This window comes from Pseudophryne corroboree, chromosome 6 (assembly GCF_028390025.1).
Source record: "Pseudophryne corroboree isolate aPseCor3 chromosome 6, aPseCor3.hap2, whole genome shotgun sequence".
Classification (NCBI taxonomy): domain Eukaryota; kingdom Metazoa; phylum Chordata; class Amphibia; order Anura; family Myobatrachidae; genus Pseudophryne; species Pseudophryne corroboree.
Window position 1 is genome coordinate 77,061,165 of NC_086449.1, and position 19,537 is coordinate 77,080,701.

The 19,537-nt window shown below is 47.7% G+C and overlaps 1 protein-coding gene across 5 annotated transcripts in view; it reads right to left on the reverse strand.

Annotated features, from left to right (window-relative positions):
- Positions 1 to 560: 560 nt before the first annotated feature.
- ECSIT (ECSIT signaling integrator) overlaps positions 561 to 19,537 on the reverse strand; it is a 31,478-nt gene continuing 12,501 nt past the window's right edge. For all 5 annotated transcript variants that reach the window (XM_063931238.1, XM_063931237.1, XM_063931234.1 and 2 more), the window contains exon 8: positions 561 to 919. In XM_063931238.1, the coding sequence (XP_063787308.1) occupies positions 684 to 919 (236 nt within the window). In that variant the 3' untranslated portion in view covers positions 561 to 683. The remainder of the gene's footprint in view (positions 920 to 19,537) is intronic.

Sequence of the window (19,537 nt, forward strand, 5' to 3'; positions counted from 1 at the left end):
AGGACAGGATTATAGAGTTCAGTATATTCCTGACTCTAAGAAATTCCCCATGAGATGCGCCTGGTTGGATGTACTGGTACCTTTTTTCTATGCTGCTTACAATGCTGTATCACAGTTGTACCAAGTAGCTTTCATGGAAACCATCCACATCTACCGGCAATGAGTGGGCAGTGACACTGACCAAACCTAACCACTTCACAGGCCCTGTAAGGAGGAGAGGGGGTGATTGTCTCAGTGTTACCTGGGAGAAGGCCCTGTCTGAGTATTACCCACAGGGAGGCCCTGACTAGTCAGTACCCGGAGGGGGCCCTGTCTGAATGTTAGATGCATGAGGAGCCCTGTTGAGCATTCCCTGGTGGGGGCCCAATCCGAACGCTACCTGGTGGGGTGCCCTGACTGAGCTTTACCTGGAGGGCTGCCCTGTCCGAGCATTACCTGAGGGGGCCCTGTCTGAGTATTACCTGGAGAGGGGCCATGTCCGAGCATTACATGGGGAGGGGGGGAGGGGGGGCTGGGCTGTCTGAACATTAGCTGGTGAACCACCCATAGGGGGAAAAACATTTCTGGACAACAATTCTCATTTACTGCACATGAAAAACATAATTCACTGTAATTTACCAAAAACCTGGTTATTACAATGGTGCTCAGTCTTTATAGCTGGGGCTGCAATTCTGCACAGTCAGTTACTGTTCCATTTGCCGGTGCTCTGGTTGTCCGGACTCCTCCTCCTCCTTCTGTTGCGACTTGTCCTCTTGTTTGGTGACTGTGCTGACTTCCTGCAGACCCGAGGTCAAGCGGAAAAGGACAGGTAGTTGGGCAAGTATTGGGTTAGTCTCTTCAAGCCCTTGAATCCACTTCAACAGTGATTTCTCATTTCCAGAACCGGTCATGCACATGGCGTAGACTGGACCTTCCTCCACTGCGCACATGGGAACAGAAAGAAAAATGGCGGGAACGTGAGCCAGATTTAGGGTACAAATGCAGCGACAATCAATTAACCATTCAAAGAGTCCAGAACACCTGACCTCATCCCCAGATACCCTCTCACTGTGCTCAACCAGTGAGTACTCACATGCACCAACATCACCACACTTTCCAGACACCCCAAATGGATTTCATGCAGAGACTGTACAGTAGGGGTGTCAAACTTGCAGGCCTCCAGCTGTTGTGGAACCACATATCCTAGCATGCCCTGCCACAGAGTCGTGCTGCAACTGATTTCATTTTGAACAGACTTCTTGTTGACTGATAAAGTTTCATTTTGGAAAAAAAAAACAACCTTTAAAATCTTTGCAGTGATACTATTCTATTCCAAGGGCTATGTCAGTGGAGGCTGAGGTCAAAGTACATATATTATGACTGTGGATGCTGAGCGTGAAGTATATGGATTATGACCATAGAGGCTCAATGCAAACCATATGGTTTATGACCATTGAGGCTGGGTGTGAACTATGGGGGTCATTCCGAGTTGATCGCTAGCTGCATCCGTTCGCTGTGCAGCGATCAGGCAAAAAAACAGCACTTCTGCGGATGCGGCGCAATGCGCACGCACAACGTACTATTACAACGGCCGATGTAGTATCACACAGGGTCTAGCGAAGCATTTCAGTCACACTGCTGACAGCAGAGTGATTGACAGGAAGAGTGCGCTTCTTGGTGTCAACTGACCGTTTTCAGGGAGTGTTCAGAAAAATGCTGGCGTGGCTGGGCGAACGCAGGGCGTGTTCGTGACGTCAAAACAGGAACTGAATGGTCTGAAGTGATTGCAAGCGCTGAGTAGGTATTGAGCTACTCTGAAACTGCACAACAAAAGTTTGCCACCGCTCTGCAATCCTGGGAGGCGGCATAGCGTTTGTACGGCTGCTAAAAACTGCTAGCGAGCGAACAACTCGGAATGACCCCCTATATGTGTAATGACTGTGGAGGCTGTGTGTGAAGTATATGGGTTATTATGGCAGTGGTACTATATTTTCATCAGAGTGTATAGAGTTGTGCCAAATGGCTGCATTTGCACAATAAAATTGGGAGAGGAGTCTGGTGAGACTGGTCCCTGCCTAGTACAGAGTTGGAGCCTAGTTTTGTGGATCACTACAAGACATTCCATTTCCTTACAGCAAGGTTACTGAAATGAGATTGATAGGTGCAGAAAGCCCAATTGTTCTGGCTGTTCCTGTATTTGCCTGAAAGCCACACCGACTCAGAGCTGGCGTGTACCAGGTCATGTCCTGTAGTTTAAGGGAACGTGTATCTTGTTCTCCAGGTGCATGTTGGGAAAGACGCAACAGTTGTCCGTCACTTCCATAAACACAGCCATACCTGAGGCTGCACCAAGCAGTATATTAGCAGATGAAATGATGAAAGTTTGGTGTGATTGACGGGGTGGCTATAAAGTGGTAACAAGCTGGCATCTGACAGAACGTTTGCTCAGTGAGCATGCACTAGGGGACCATCTGGGTGCATGGCTGCAAAACACACCCCAAAAAGGAAGTGATTTGCAGTGTTTTTACATTAAATTACTTAGTTGTGATACAACAATGGACACAATTATTTTCAATACACAAAATTAAGCTTGTATAAACCGAGATAACAAATAAGAAAACTGCTTTGAACATAGTGTATACAAGCGCCCCCTAGTGGCCAGTTTGCTGACCTCTATAAAAACAATTCAAATTGTCATGGGAAACACCATACAACCATAAAAAGCAATAAATATACATTATAATGACCTGTTACATTCTCCATGAATGTACCTGCCCTCTGTTCTATGGAATAACTAGTTCACTCCACAGGTCTGTTGCAGAAGTCTTTCTGTAACATCAGATTTAGTGTTTGTGTAACGTCTCATTTATATAACAGACCGATCATGGGGGCTAATGTAATTAGCAATAATCCAGTTCCAGCAACGTTCTGTTAAGAAAACTAATGAATAGAAAATCCTCTGAGGTATTAGATATGGATTTTTGTTTGCTAACAATGTTACAGAACTACTGAATATAAGGGGTCATTGCGATCAGGTCAGAACTGCGCATGCGTATGCACCGCAATGCACAGGCGCGTCGTACGGGTGCAAAGCGGATCGTTGCTGTGCGATGGATTTAACGAAGAATCCATTCACGCAGCCGATCGCAAGGAGATTGACAGGAAGAAGGCGTTTATGGGTGTCAACTGACCGTTTTCTGGGAGTGTTTGGGAAAACGCAGGCATGTCCAAGCGTTTGCAGGGCGGGTGTCTGACGTCAATTCCGGCCCCGGACAGGCTGAAGTGATCGCAAGGGCTGAGTAGGTTCAGAGCTACTCAGAAACTGCACAAAATGTTTTTGCAGAGCTCGGCTTCACTGGCGATCGCACACTTGCAAGGCTAAAATACACTCCCCAGTGGGCGGCGACTATGCGTTTGCACGGTTGCTAAAAACAGCTAGCGAGCGATCAACTCGGAATGACCCCTATAGTCTTAAATCTGATATGGAATAACTGTCTCCATCGTGTATCTACATGAGCCTTTCACATCAGACAGATCTCTCCTGCTCTATTCACCATAGGGATACAGACAACTCTACTAGCTTTATGCACACAAAACAGGAACCTTTGAAATATTCACAGCGCCTTCTCAATCAGCTTTACTTGAAAAGACCAACATGGTAGAATAACCATGTCTGTATCCTTATTCCGGAAAAACAAATCCATATGTCCAAAAGGTAAAAAATAAGAATTTACTTACCGATAATTCTATTTCTCATAGTCCGTAGTGGATGCTGGGGACTCCGTCAGGACCATGGGGAATAGCGGCTCCGCAGGAGACAGGGCACAAAAAGTAAGCTTTTAGGATCACATGGTGTGTACTGGCTCCTCCCCCTATGATCCTCCTCCAAGCCTCAGTTAGGTACTGTGCCCGGACGAGCGTACACAATAAGGAAGGATCTTGAATCCCGGGTAAGACTCATACCAGCCACACCAATCACACCGTACAACTTGTGATTTGAACCCAGTTAACAGTATGATAACAACGAAGAAGCCTCTGAAAAGACGGCTCACAACAATAATAACCCGATTTTTGTAACAATAACTATGTACAAGTATTGCAGACAATCCGCACTTGGGATGGGCGCCCAGCATCCACTACGGACTATGAGAAATAGAATTATCGGTAAGTAAATTCTTATTTTCTCTAACGTCCTAGTGGATGCTGGGGACTCCGTCAGGACCATGGGGATTATACCAAAGCTCCCAAACGGGCGGGAGAGTGCGGATGACTCTGCAGCACCGAATGAGAGAACTCCAGGTCCTCCTTAGCCAGAGTATCAAATTTGTAAAATTTTACAAACGTGTTCTCCCCTGACCACGTAGCTGCTCGGCAAAGTTGTAATGCCGAGACCCCTCGGGCAGCCGCCCAAGATGAGCCCACCTTCCTTGTGGAGTGGGCATTTACAGATTTAGGCTGTGGCAGGCCTGCCACAGAATGTGCAAGTTGGATTGTGCTACAGATCCAACGAGCAATCGTCTGCTTAGACGCAGGAGCACCCCTCTTGTTGGGTGCATACAGGATAAACAGCGAGTCAGATTTTCTGACTCCAGCCGTCCTTGAAATATATATTTTCAATGCTCTGACAACGTCCAGCAACTTGGAGTCCTCCAAGTCGCTAGTAGCCGCAGGCACCACAATAGGCTAGTTTAAGTGAAAAGCCGAAACCACCTTAGGCAGAAACTGAGGACGCGTCCGCAGTTCTGCCCTGTCCGAATTGAAAATCAGATATGGGCTTTTGAACGATAAAGCCGCCAACTCTGATACTCTCCTGGCTGAAGCCAGGGCCAGTAGCATGGTTACTTTCCATGTAAGATACTTCAAATCTACCGATTTGAGCGGCTCAAACCAATGGGATTTGAGAAAATCCAAAACTACGTTGAGATCCCACGGTGCCACTGGAGGCACAATCGGGGGCTGTATATGTAGTACACCTTTGACAAAGGTTTGTACTTCAGGCACTGAAGCCAATTCTTTCTGGAAGAAAATCGATAAGGCCGAAATTTGAACCTTAATAGACCCCAATTTGAGGCCCATAGACAATCCTGCCTGCAGGAAATGTAGGAATCGACCCAATTGAAATTCCTCCGTTGGGGCCTTCTTGGCCTCACACCACGCAACATATTTTCTCCAAATGCGGTGATAATGTTGTGCGGTCACTTCCTTCCTGGCTTTAATCAAGGTAGGAATAACTTCCTCTGGAATGCCCTTTTCTTTTAGAATCCGGCGTTCAACCGCCATGCCGTCAAACGCAGTCGCGGTAAGTCTTGGAACATACAAGGTCCCTGCTGAAGCAGATCCCTTCTTAACGGTAGAGGCCACGGCTCTTCCGTGAGCATCTCTTGAAGTTCCGGGTACCAAGTCCTTCTCGGCCAATCCGGAGCCACGAGTATTGTTCTTACTCCCCGTAGCCGTATAATTCTCAGTACCTTTGGTATGAGAGGCAGAGGAGGAAACACATACACGGACTGGTACACCCACGGTGTTACCAGAGCGTCCACAGCTATTGCCTGAGGGTCTCTTGACCTGGCGCAATATCTGTCCAGTTTCTTGTTGAGGCGGGACGCCATCATGTCCACCTTTGATTTTTCCCAACGGTTCACAATCATGTGGAAGACTTCTGGATGAAGTCCCCACTCTCCCGGGTGGAGGTCGTGTCTGCTGAGGAAGTCTGCTTCCCAGTTGTCCACTCCCGGAATGAACACTGCTGACAGTGCTATGACATGATTTTCCGCCCAGCGAAGAATCCTTGCAGCTTCTGTCATTGCTCTTCTTCTGCTTCTCGTGCCGCCCTGTCTGTTTACGTGGGCGACTGCCGTGATGTTGTCCGACTGGATCAACACCGGCTGACCCTGAAGCAGCGGTTTTGCCAGGCTTAGAGCATTGTAAATCGCTCTTAGCTCCAGTATATTTATGTGAAGAGACGTCTCCAGGTTCGACCACACGCCCTGGAAGTTTCTTCCCTGTGTGACTGCTCCCCAGCCTCGTAGGCTGGCATCCGTAGTCACCAGGACCCAGTCCTGTATGCCGAATCTGCGGCCCTCTAACAGATGGGCACTCTGTAACCACCACAGAAGAGACACCCTTGTTCTTGGTGACAGTGTTATCCGCTGATGCATGTGCAGATGCGATCCGGACCATTTGTCCAGCAGATCCCACTGAAATATTCGTGCGTGGAATCTGCCGAATGGAATTGCTTCGTAAGAAGCCACCATCTTTCCCAGGACTCTTGTGCATTGATGTACTGACACATTTCCTGGTTTTAGGAGGTTCCTGACAAGTTCGGATAACTCCCTTGCTTTCTCCTCCGGGAGAAACACCTTTTTCTGAACAGTGTCCAGAATCATTCCCAGGAACAGCAGACGTGTCGTCGGGGTCAATTGAGATTTTGGAAGATTCAGAATCCACCCGTGTTGTTGAAGCACTACTTGGGTTAGTGCTACTCCGACTTCCAGCTGTTCCCTGGACCTTGCCCTTATCAGGAGATCGTCCAAGTAAGGGATAATTAATACGCCTTTTCTTCGTAGAAGAACCATCATTTCGGCCATTACCTTGGTAAAGACCTGAGGTGCCGTGGACAAACCAAACGGCAGCGTTTGAAACTGATAATGACAGTTTTGTATCACGAACCTGAGATACCCTTGGTGTGAAGGGTAAATTGGGACATGCAGATAAGCATCTTTTATGTCCAGGGACACCATGAAGTCCCCTTCTTCCAGATTCGCTATCACTGCTCTGAGTGACTCCATCTTGAACTTGAATTTCTGTATGTACAGGTTCAAGGATTTCAGATTTAGAATAGGTCTTACCGAACCGTCCGGCTTCGGTACCACAAATAGTGTGGAATAATACCCCTTTCCCTGTTGTAGGAGGGGTACCTTGACTATCACCTGCTGAGAATACAGCTTGTGAATGGCTTCCAATACCGTCGCCCTTTCTGAGGGAGACGTTGGTAAAGCAGACTTTAGGAACCGGCGAGGGGGAGACTTTTCGAATTCCAACTTGTAACCCTGAGATACTACCTGCAGGATCCAAGGGTCCACCTGTGAGCGCGCCCACTGTGTGCTGAAAATCTTTAGTCGACCCCCCACCGCCCCTGAGTCCGCTTGCACAGCCCCAGCGTCATGCTGAGGGCTTTGTAGAAGCCGGGGAGGGCTTCTGTTCGTGGGAAGTAGTTGCTTGCTGCACCCTCTTACCCCTTCCTTTGCCTCTGGGCAAATATGACTGTCCTTTTGCCCGCTTGTTCTTATAGGAACGAAAGGACTGCGGCTGAAAAGACGGTGTCTTTTTCTGTTGGGAGGTGACCTGAGGTAAAAAAGTGGATTTTCCGGCTGTTGCCGTGGCCACCAGATCCGATAGACCGACCCCAAATAATTCCTCTCCTTTATACGGCAATACTTCCATATGCCGTTTGGAATCCGCATCACCTGACCACTGTCGCGTCCATAAACTTCTTCTGGCAGATATGGACATCGCACTTACTCTCGATGCCAGAGTGCAAATATCCCTCTGAGCATCTCGCATATAAAGAAAAGCATCCTTTAATTGCTCTATAGTCAATAAAATACTGTCCCTATCCAGGGTATCAATATTTTCAGTCAGGGAATCCGACCACACCACCCCAGCACTGCACATCCAGGCTGAGGCTATTGCTGGTCGCAGTATAACACCAGTATGTGTGTATATACTCTTCAGGGTAGTTTCCAGCCTCCTATCAGCTGGATCCTTGAGGGCGGCCGTATCAGGAGACGGTAACGCCACTTGTTTTGATAAGCGTGTGAGCGCCTTATCCACCCTAGGGGATGTTTCCCAACGCGCCCTAACCTCTGGTGGGAAAGGGTATAATGCCAATAACTTCTTTGAAATTAGCAGTTTTCTATCGGGGTTAACCCACGCTTCATCACACACGTCATTCAATTCCTCTGATTCTGGAAAAGCTACAGGTAGTTTTTTCACACCCCACATAATACCCCCCCTTTGAAGTACCTGCAGTATCAGAGATATGCAAAGCCTCCTTCATTGCCGTGATCATATAACGTGTGGCCCTATTGGAAAATACGTTTCTTTCTTCACCGTCGACACTAGATTCATCTGTGTCGGTACCTGTGTCGACTGACTGAGGTAAGGGACGTTTTACAGCCCCTGACGGTGCCTGAGACGCCTGGACAGGTACTAACTGGTTTTCCGGCCGTCTCATGTCGTCAACTGACTTTTGCAGCGTGCTAACATTATCACGTAATTCCATAATTAAAGCCATCCATTCCGGTGTCGACTCCCTAGGGGGTGACATCACCATTACCGGCAATTGCTCCGCCTCCACACCAACATCGTCCTCATACATGTCGACACACACGTACCGACACACAGCAGACACACACGGAATGCTCTTATCGAAGACAGGACCCCACTAGCCCTTTGGGGAGACAGAGGGAGAGTTTGCCAGCCCACACCAAAGCGCTATAAAAATGTATATAAACAACCCTAAAAGGTGTTGTTTCTGTTATATGCGCTTAATATATAAAAATATCGCCAAAATATGCCCCCCTTCTCTGTTTTACCCTGTTTCTGTAGTGCAGTGCAGGGGAGAGTCCTGGGAGCCTTCCTCACAGCGGAGCTGAGCAGGAAAATGGCGCTGTGTGCTGAGGAGAATAGGCCCCGCCCCCTAAAACGGCGGGCTCTTCTCCCGGAGTTTGCGATATATGGCAGGGGTTAAATACATCCATATAGCCTCAAGGGCTATATGTGATGTATTTTAGCCATAGAAAAAGGTATTATACATTGCTGCCCAGGGCGCCCCCCCCAGCGCCCTGCACCCTCAGTGACCGCTGGTGTGAAGTGTGCCGACAACAATGGCGCACAGCTGCAGTGCTGTGCGCTACCTTATGAAGACTGAAAGTCTTCTGCCGCCTGTTTCCGGACCTCTGGACCTCTTCAACTTCGGCATCTGCAAGGGGGGTCGGCGGCACGGCTCCGGGACCGGACTCCATGGCTGGGCCTGTGTTCGATCCCTCTGGAGCTAATGGTGTCCAGTAGCCTAAGAAGCCAATCCATCCTGCACGCAGGTGAGTTCACTTCTTCTCCCCTAAGTCCCTCGTTGCAGTGAGCCTGTTGCCAGCAGGACTCACTGAAAATAAGAAACCTAAAAAACTTTTTCTAAGCAGCTCTTTATGAGAGCCACCTAGATTGCACCCTGCTCGGACGGGCACAAAAACCTAACTGAGGCTTGGAGGAGGGTCATAGGGGGAGGAGCCAGTACACACCATGTGATCCTAAAAGCTTACTTTTTGTGCCCTGTCTCCTGCGGAGCCGCTATTCCCCATGGTCCTGACGGAGTCCCCAGCATCCACTAGGACGTTAGAGAAAATGTATTAAAAATGTATGAAAAAATCCAAACATAAAAAATAAAAACATGAAGCACTTAAACCGGTTTCAGGTAGACTTATATGGGTTATACAGTTTGGTATTTTATGGGATTATTTCTCACCGGACCTCCAGGGCGCTAGAGTTGCTATGCTCGGTATTCCCCTTCTGTCGGGAAGGGGAATACCTGAAACCGGTTTAAGCGCTTCATGTTTTTGTTTTTATGTTTGGATTTTTTAATACATTTTTAACCTTTTGGACATATGGATTTGTTTTCCAGAATAAGGATACAGACATGGTTATTCTACCTGTTTATGTTGGTCTTTTCTAGTAAAGCTGATTGAAATATTTCACAGCGCCGTTCTCAAAGGTTCCAGTTTTGTGTGCATAAAGTTTCTGGCTGATCAGCTTCTTTGGAAGTACAGCTGTGATCGTTCAGAGCGCTTAAGAAAAAATCCTTTACTTTGGATTGTGAACTCTACTAGCTTGTTCACTACAAAAGTGAATGGACTGTTAAGCTGTGTCGGCCAGATGAGTCTTAGGCCCTGTTGTACACTAGCGACTGGTCTGGACGGTCAGGGTACCGCAATGCAGAGCCAATACAAGCGAACAGTATGTCCTCTGCCAGGCCAGTGTTGTGAGGCGCATCCCTCCCATCCCTGCACAGTGGGTAGAGGAGGCAAGTTCTCCTGGTCACCGATTGGTTGTGTGCAGAGCGCTCTAGTGATGTCATTACTACATCATACAAGGGAACAGCCCCTCCTCTACCAGCTGCTTATATAGGAAAGAAAAAAAAGAAGAGGAGGATTAATTATAGAAGATGAAATGTATAATGGGATAGGGAAAAACAAAATTACATTTCCCGTAATCAATTTTGAAAATGATATATTTTTTGTTTGTTTTTCCAATTCATTCTCTTATTTGAGGAACTAACGCCATCCTAGCAGAGCATGCCCACGATTCCTCACGTGTCCTGTGTAACCCACTCTATGGGGTCAATCCAAATAGCTGCGATATTATTGCAGCTGCGAATCATGGCGGCAGGGGCGTACTTTAGGGTGGGTGGAATTCGCACAAAACTGCTCGCCACCCCATAGAGGTCCGAGCAATTTCGTGCAAATTGGGCCTGATTCGAAACAGTGAAGGGTGCGAGATTGGGTTCCGTTGCTGGCGTTTAAACGCCGTTGCAACGGCACTTCGCAGCTAATTGGATTGACCCCTAAGTGGCTGCTGTCCCATCAGGTTACTTAATCCTGTACAGGCTGATGAGTGTGCAGAAGATAATGTGACCACTACTGTTAGGGCACTCTGGGCGCTGTGAAGCTTAGTACATGGCATCCCATGTCTCTGCCCCTTGCAAAAAGGGGTTTCACCCATAAGAATAAACAAAATGAATGTTAAAAAAAAAAAAACCTCTGGTATTTTCCTTTATTTGCCAGCTGGGTGAGTACAGTGAAGGGCAGATTCCTGTTATGTTCATGTAATTATTTTATTAAATGTTAATTATACATAGGATACAGGGCGGTGGTTGGATTATATAACCTTGTTTCCTATAAGGTGACATCACAAAGCTCATGTGTATTACAGGTCTCCTGAGCTTCCCCTAGTGGCAGAGATCTTAACTGCTCTGGTTGCAGATGAATAAAGTACTGTCAATCGGTATACCGTTCCATATGGGATATTATCATCCCCTTACTCCATTTTACACCATAGAGCCCGATAGCATATCTTGGATTACCATATGATGCTGTACTGACGATACCAGACCATCACTCAAGCGGAGACTACACAAGGGCCTAAATTGGTGTGAACTACAGACAAAGCCTATGACAGCCACGCCTCCTGGCCCGGCCACTGCGCTGCTTCAGGCCGCCAATGTATGTGCCGTAGCCATAATGAGTGCAGGGACAGGGTCACGATAGGGCTCTCTTTGTGGCATATTTCAAATCGGGCTCTGTTTTTGTGGCAGCCTGATTTCTTTAAGGATCATCCGCCCCAACAATATAAAATGACTTGGTTGTTTTCTACACAGTGCCATACTTATGTGAAAGTCCATCGCCCCTTGGCTGCTTTTGCATGGAGCGCTTGTCCTAACTGCAATTTATATTTGAGTTAGGACACGCCACTCTCACATCCATATCTCTCTTGACATCTGTCTCCCCCCACCATCCCCTACACACACACACACCACACTGCAACATGGTTTGCCCAGGTGCAAACTTACCGCCTCTTTTTTTTAGCTTTGCTCTAAAGTCAGAATTACCCTAACACAGCTGATAATAGAAATCAGTAGCATTCTCCCATGTACCACTTAAATGCAATGCCTCATGCACTGCAATCAGTGCTAAAGCTGCCCTGTTACCATGTATATACAGCAAAAAATGTATCACAGAAGTTCCTTTAGTAACAAACGCCAGAGCAGCCCCGCCCACTTTGTGACATCATTGTGGCAGCTTCCATATGTTAGTAAAATTCACACAATTCCTTGCACATACCTCCCCACATTTATACATGCAAAACCAGGACAAAATAATCCCACTCACAGCCCTGATCTGCCCCAAATCACGCACTTTGGGGTGAGACACTGCCCTTCTCAGTGTAAGTTCACCCCTTTTTTAAAATAATTATTTAGGACAGCACCATCGAAATCCAGACAGTCTGCCCATATGCTTGTAAGACATGCATTTATTACACGTATGAAGTAATAACCCTTAAATGCAGTTTTGCAATGAGTGGTTTAGGTTTAGTTCTACTTTAACCCGTTCCTTTGCACGGGTGTGGTTCATCAAATCGACAGTGTCTAGGTCGACAATGTTTAGGTCGACAGTCACTAGGTCGACAGGGTTTCTAGGTCGACATGTGCTAGGTCGACATGAGGATTTTTATTTTTATTTGTGTTGTTTTCTTCGTAGAGTGACCGGGAACCCAAATTAGTGCACCGCGTCCCCTCGCATGGCTCGCTTCGCTCGCCATGCTTCGGGCATGGTGCCTTCGCTCCGCTACCGCTTCGCTCGGCACAGATTACCGTTCCAATCGTAGTCCACGTGAATCGTTAAGTATGAAAAAATTCAAAAAAAGAAAAAAATAAGAATTTACTTACCGATAATTCTATTTCTCGGAGTCCGTAGTGGATGCTGGGGTTCCTGAAAGGACCATGGGGAATAGCGGCTCCGCAGGAGACAGGGCACAAAAAAGTAAAGCTTTTACCAGATCAGGTGGTGTGCACTGGCTCCTCCCCCTATGACCCTCCTCCAGACTCCAGTTAGGTACTGTGCCCGGACGAGCGTACACAATAAGGGAGGCAATTTGAATCCCGGGTAAGACTCATACCAGCCACACCAATCACACCGTACAACTTGTGATCTAAACCCAGTTAACAGTATGATAACAGAAAGAGCCTCTTAAAGATGGCTCCTTAACAATATAACCCGAATTTGTTAACAATAACTATGTACAGTATTGCAGATAATCCGCACTTGGGATGGGCGCCCAGCATCCACTACGGACTCCGAGAAATAGAATTATCGGTAAGTAAATTCTTATTTTCTCTATCGTCCTAAGTGGATGCTGGGGTTCCTGAAAGGACCATGGGGATTATACCAAAGCTCCCAAACGGGCGGGAGAGTGCGGATGACTCTGCAGCACCGAATGAGAGAATTCCAAGTCCTCTTTTGCCAGGGTATCAAATTTGTAGAATTTTACAAACGTGTTTTCCCCCGACCACGTAGCTGCTCGGCAGAATTGTAATGCCGAGACCCCTCGGGCAGCCGCCCAAGATGAGCCCACCTTCCTTGTGGAATGGGCCTTAACAGATTTAGGCTGTGGCAGGCCTGCCACAGAATGAGCAAGTTGAATTGTGTTACAAATCCAACGAGCAATCGTCTGCTTAGAAGCAGGGGCACCCAACTTGTTGGGTGCATATAGTATCAACAGCGAGTCAGATTTTCTGACTTCAGCCGTCCTTGAAATGTATATTTTTAAGGCTCTGACAACGTCCAACAACTTGGAGTCCTCCAAGTCGCCAGTGGCCGCAGGCACCACAATAGGTTGGTTCAGGTGAAACGCTGATACCACCTTAGGGAGAAAATGCGGACGAGTCCTCAGTTCTGCCCTATCCGAATGGAAGATTAGATAAGGACTTTTATAAGATAAAGCCGCCAATTCAGATACTCTCCTGGCGGAAGCCAGGGCCAGTAACATAGTCACTTTCCATGTGAGATATTTAAAATCCACCTTTTTCAATGGTTCAAACCAATGGGATTTGAGGAAATCTAAAACTACATTTAGATCCCACGGTGCCACCGGAGGCACCACAGGAGGCTGTATATGCAGTACTCCTTTAACAAAAGTCTGTACCTCAGGAACTGAGGCCAATTCTTTTTGGAAGAATATTGACAGGGCCGAAATTTGAACCTTAATAGATCTCAATTTGAGACCCCTAGACAATCCTGATTGTAGGAAATGTAGGAAACGACCCAGTTGAAATTCCTCCGTCGGAACACTCCGATCCTCGCACCACGCGACATATTTTCGCCAAATGCGGTGATAATGTTTCGCGGTGACTTCCTTCCTTGCCTTAATCAAGGTAGGAATGACTTCTTCTGGAATGCCTTTCCCTTTTAGGATCTGGCGTTCAACCGCCATGCCGTCAAACGCAGCCGCGGTAAGTCTTGAAAGAGACAGGGACCCTGTTGTAGCAGGTCCCTTCTCAGAAGTAGAGGGCACGGGTCGTCCGTGACCAACTCTTGAAGTTCCGGGTACCAAGTCCTTCTTGGCCAATCCGGAGCCACTAGTATTTCTTACTCCTCCTCACCGTATAATCTTCAATACCTTTGGTATGAGAGGCAGAGGAGGAAACACATATACTGATTTGTACACCCAAGGTGTTACCAGTGCGTCCACAGCTATTGCCTGTGGATCTCTTGACCTGGCGCAATACTTGTCCAGTTTCTTGTTGAGGCGAGACGCCATCATGTCTACCATTGGTCTTTCCCAACAGTTTATTAGCATGTGGAAGACTTCTGGATGAAGACCCCCCTCTCCCGGGTGTATATCGTGTCTGCTGAGGAAGTCTGCTTCCCAGTTGTCCACGCCCGGGAAGAACACTGCTGACAGTGCTATTACGTGATTCTCCGCCCAGCGAAGAATCTTGGCAGCTTCTGCCATTGCACTCCTGCTTCTTGTGCCGCCCTGTCTGTTTACATGGGCGACCGCCGTGATGTTGTCCGACTGAATCAACACCGGTTTTCCTTGCAGGAGTGGTTCCGCCTGGCTTAGAGCATTTTAGATTGCTCTTAGTACCAGAATGTTTATGTGAATAGACTTTTCCAGGTTCGTCCATACCCCCTGGAAGTTTCTTCCTTGTGTGACTGCTCCCCAACCTCTCAGGCTGGCGTCCGTGGTCACCAGGATCAAATCCTGTATGCCGAATCTGCGGCCCTCCAATAGATGAGCCTTTTGCAACCACCACAGAAGATATACCCTTGTCCTTGGCGACAGGGTTATTCGCAGGTGCATCTGAGGATGCGACCCTGACCATTTGTCCAACAGATCCCTTTGGAAAATTCTTGCATGGAATCTGCCGAATGGAATTGCTTCGTAAAAAGCCACCATTTTTCCCAGGACTCTTGTGCATTGATGTACAGACACCTTTCCTGGTTTTAGGAGGTTCCTGACAGGTCGGATAACTCCTTGGCTTTTTCCTCGGGAAGAAAAACCTTTTTCTGAACCGTGTCCAGAATCATCCCTAGGAACAGCAGACGTATCGTCGGAAAACAGCTGCGATTCTTGGAATATTTAGAATCCAGTCGTGCCGTCGAAGAACTACTTTAGATAGTGCTCTTCCGACCTCCAACTGTTCTCTGGAACTTGCCCTTTTTAGGTCGTGCAAGTAAGGGATAATTTAGATGCCTTTTTTCTTTGAAGAAACATCTTTTCGGCCATTACCTTGGTAAAAAGGCCCGGGGTGCCGTGGATAATTCAAACGGCATCGTCTGAAACTGATATTGACAGTTCTGTACCACGAACCAGAGGTACCCTTGATGAGAAGGACAAATTTTGGACATGGAGGTAATCCTTGATGTCCAGGGACACCATATAGTCCCCTTTTTTCCGGTTCGCTATCACTGCTCTGAGTGACTTTATCTCGATTTGAACCTTTTATGTAAGTGTTCAAAACATTTTAGATTTAGACTATGTGTCACCAAGCCGTCTGGCTTCAGTACCACAATATAGTGTGGAAAAATAATACCCTTTTCCTTGTCGTAGGAGGGGTACTTTGATTATCACCTGCTGGATATACAGCTTGTGAATTGTTTCCAATGCTGCCTCCCTGTCGGAGGGAGCCGTTGGTAAAGCAGACTTCAGGAAGCTGCGAGGAGAAGATGTCTCGACTCTCCAATCTTTACCCCTGGGATAATACTCGTACGATCTAGGGGTCAACTTGCGAGTGATCCCACTGCGCCCTGAGACTCTTGAGACTACCCCCCCACCTTGAGTCCGCTTGCACGGCCCCAGCGTCATGCTGAGGACTTGGCAGACGCGGTGGAGGGCTTCTTTTCCTGGGAAAGGGCTGCCTGCTGCAGTCTACTTCCCTTACCTCTATGTCTGGGCAGATATGACTGGCGTTTTGCCTGCATGCCCTCATGGGAAAGGAAAGATTGAGGCTGAAAAGACGGTGTCTTTTTTAGCTGAGATGTAACTTGGGGTAAAAAAGGTTGGATTTCCCAGCTGTTGCTGTGGTCCCCAGGTCCGATGGACCGACCCCCAAATAACTCCTTCCCTTTATACAGCAATACTTCCATCTGCCGTATGGGATCTGTATCACCTGACCACTGTCGTGTCCCTGACATCTTCTGGGAGATATGGACAACGCACTTATCTTGATGCCAGAGAGCAAATATCCCTCTGTGCATCTCACATACATATATATAGAATGCATCCTATTAAATGCTCTACATGAATAAAATATTTTCAGTCAGGGAATCCGACCAAGCCAACCCAGCACTGCATCTCCAGGCTGATGGCGATCGCTGGTCGCAGTATAACCACCGTATGTGTGTATATACTTTTTAGGATATTTTTCCAGCTTCCTATCAGCTGGCTCCTTGAGGGCGGCCGTATCTGGAGACGGTAACGCCACTTGATAAGCGTGTGAGCGCCTTATCACCCTAAGGGGTGTTTCCCAACGTACCCTAATTTCTGGCGGGAAAGGGTATAACGCCAATATTTGCTATCGGGGTAACCCTACGCATCATCACACACTTCATTTTATTTTATCTGATTCAGGAAAAACTACAGGTAGTTTTTTCACTCCCACATAATACCCTTTCTTGTGGTACTTGTAGTATCAGAAACACGTAACACCTCCTTCATTGCCCTTAACGTGTGGCCCTAATGAGAAATACGTTTGTTTATTCACCGTCGACACTGTATTCAGTGTCCGTGTCTGTGTCTGTGTCGACCGACTGAGGTAAATGGGCGTTTTTAAAACCCCTGACGGTGTTTCTGAGACGCCTGGACCGGTCCTAATAGATTGTCGGCCGTCTCATGTCGTCAACCGACCTTGCAGCGTGTTGACATTCTCACGTAATTCTCTAAATAAGCCATCCATTCCGGTGTCGACTCCCTAGAGAGTGACATCACCATTACAGGCAATTTCTCCGCCTCCTCACCAACATCGTCCTCATACATGTCGACACACACGTACCGACACACAGCACACACACCGGGAATGCTCTGACAGAGGACAGGACCCACTAGCCCTTTGGGGAGACAGAGGGAGAGTCTGCCAGCACACACCAAAAACGCTATAATTATATAGGGACAACCTTATATAAGTGTTTCTCCCTTATAGCATCTTTTATATATATACAATATCGCCAAAATCAGTGCCCCCCCTCTCTGTTTTAACCCTGTTTCTGTAGTGCAGTGCAGGGGAGAGCCTGGGAGCCTTCTCTCCAGCTTTTCTGTGAGAGAAAATGGCGCTGTGTGCTGAGGAGATAGGCCCCGCCCCTTTTTCGGCGGCCTCGTCTCCCGCTATTTTTGAAGTTAGGCAGGGGTTAAATATCTCCATATAGCCTCTGTGGGCTATATGTGAGGTATTTTTTGCCTCTAATAAGGTTTTTATTTGCCTCTCAGAGCGCCCCCCCCAGCGCTCTGCACCCTCAGTGACTGTTGTGTGAAGTGTGCTGAGAGGAAAATGGCGCACAGCTGCAGTGCTGTGCGCTACCTTTATGAAGACTCAGGAGTCTTCAGCCGCCGATTTTGGACCTCTTCTCTCTTCAGCGTCTGCAAGGGGGCCGGCGGCGCGGCTCCGGTGACCATCCAGGCTGTACCTGTGATCGTCCCTCTGGAGCTAGTGTCCAGTAGCCAAGCAGCAAATCCACTCTGCACGCAGGTGAGTTCACTACTTCTCCCCTAAGTCCCTCGTTGCAGTGATCCTGTTGCCAGCAGGACTCACTGTAAAGTAAAAAACCTAAGCTAAACTTTCTCTAAGCAGCTCTTTAGGAGAGCCACCTAGATTGCACCCTTCTCGTTCGGGCACAAAATCTAACTGGAGTCTGGAGGAGGGTCATAGGGGGAGGAGCCAGTGCACACCACCTGATCTGGTAAAAGCTTTACTTTTTTGTGCCCTGTCTCCTGCGGAGCCGCTATTCCCCATGGTCCTTTCAGGAACCCCAGCATCCACTTAGGACGATAGAGAAATAAGATTTTACTTACCGATAAATCTATTTCTCGTAGTCCGTAGTGGATGCTGGGACTCCGTCAGGACCATGGGGAATAGCGGCTCCGCAGGAGACAGGGCACAAAATTTAAAAGTTTGACCACTAGGTGGTGTGTACTGGCTCCTCCCCCTATGACCCTCCTCCAAGCCTCAGTTAGGATACTGTGCCCGGACGAGCGTACACAATAAGGAAGGATTTTGAATCCCGGGTAAGACTCATACCAGCCACACCAATCACACCGTACAACTTGTGATCTGAACCCAGTTAACAGTATGACAAACGTAGGAGCCTCTGAACAGACGGCTCACAACAATAACAACCCGATTTTTTTGTAACAATAACTATGTACAAGTATTGCAGACAATCCGCACTTGGGATGGGCGCCCAGCATCCACTACGGACTACGAGAAATAGATTTATCGGTAAGTAAAATCTTATTTTCTCTGACGTCCTAGTGGATGCTGGGACTCCGTCAGGACCATGGGGATTATACCAAAGCTCCCAAATGGGCGGGAGAGTGCGGATGACTCTGCAGCACCGAATGAGAGAACTCCAGGTCCTCCTTAGCCAGGGTATCAAATTTGTAGAATTTTACAAACGTGTTCTCCCCTGACCACGTAGCTGCTCGGCAGAGTTGTAATGCCGAGACCCCTCGGGCAGCCGCCCAAGATGAGCCCACCTTCCTTGTGGAATGGGCCTTGACAGATTTAGGCTGTGGCAGGCCTGCCACAGAATGTGCAAGTTGAATAGTGCTACAAATCCAACGAGCAATCGTCTGCTTAGAAGCAGGAGCACCCAGCTTGTTGGGTGCATACAGTATAAACAGCGAGTCAGATTTTCTGACTCCAGCCGTCCTTGAAATATATATTTTCAATGCTCTGACAACGTCCAGCAACTTGGAATCCTCCAAATCGCTAGTAGCCGCAGGCACCACAATAGGCTGGTTCAGGTGAAACGCTGAAACCACCTTAGGCAGAAAGTGAGGACGCGTCCGCAGTTCTGCCCTGTCCGAATGGAAAATCAGATATGGGCTTTTATACGATAAAACCGCCAATTCTGACACTCTCCTGGCTGAAGCCAGGGCCAGTAGCATGGTTACTTTCCATGTAAGATATTTCAAATCCACCGATTTGAGTGGCTCAAACCAATGGGATTTGAGAAAATCCAAAACTACATTAAGATCCCACGGTGCCACTGGGGGCACAACCGGGGGCTGTATATGTAGTACTCCTTTTACAAAAGTCTGGACTTCAGGAACTGAAGCCAATTCTTTCTGGAAGAAAATCGACAGGGCCGAAATTTGAACCTTAATGGACCCTAATTTGAGGCCCATAGACAATCCTGTTTGCAGGAAATGTAGGAATCGACCCAGTTGAAATTCCTCCGTCGGGGCCTTCCTGGCCTCACACCACGCAACATATTTTCTCCAAATG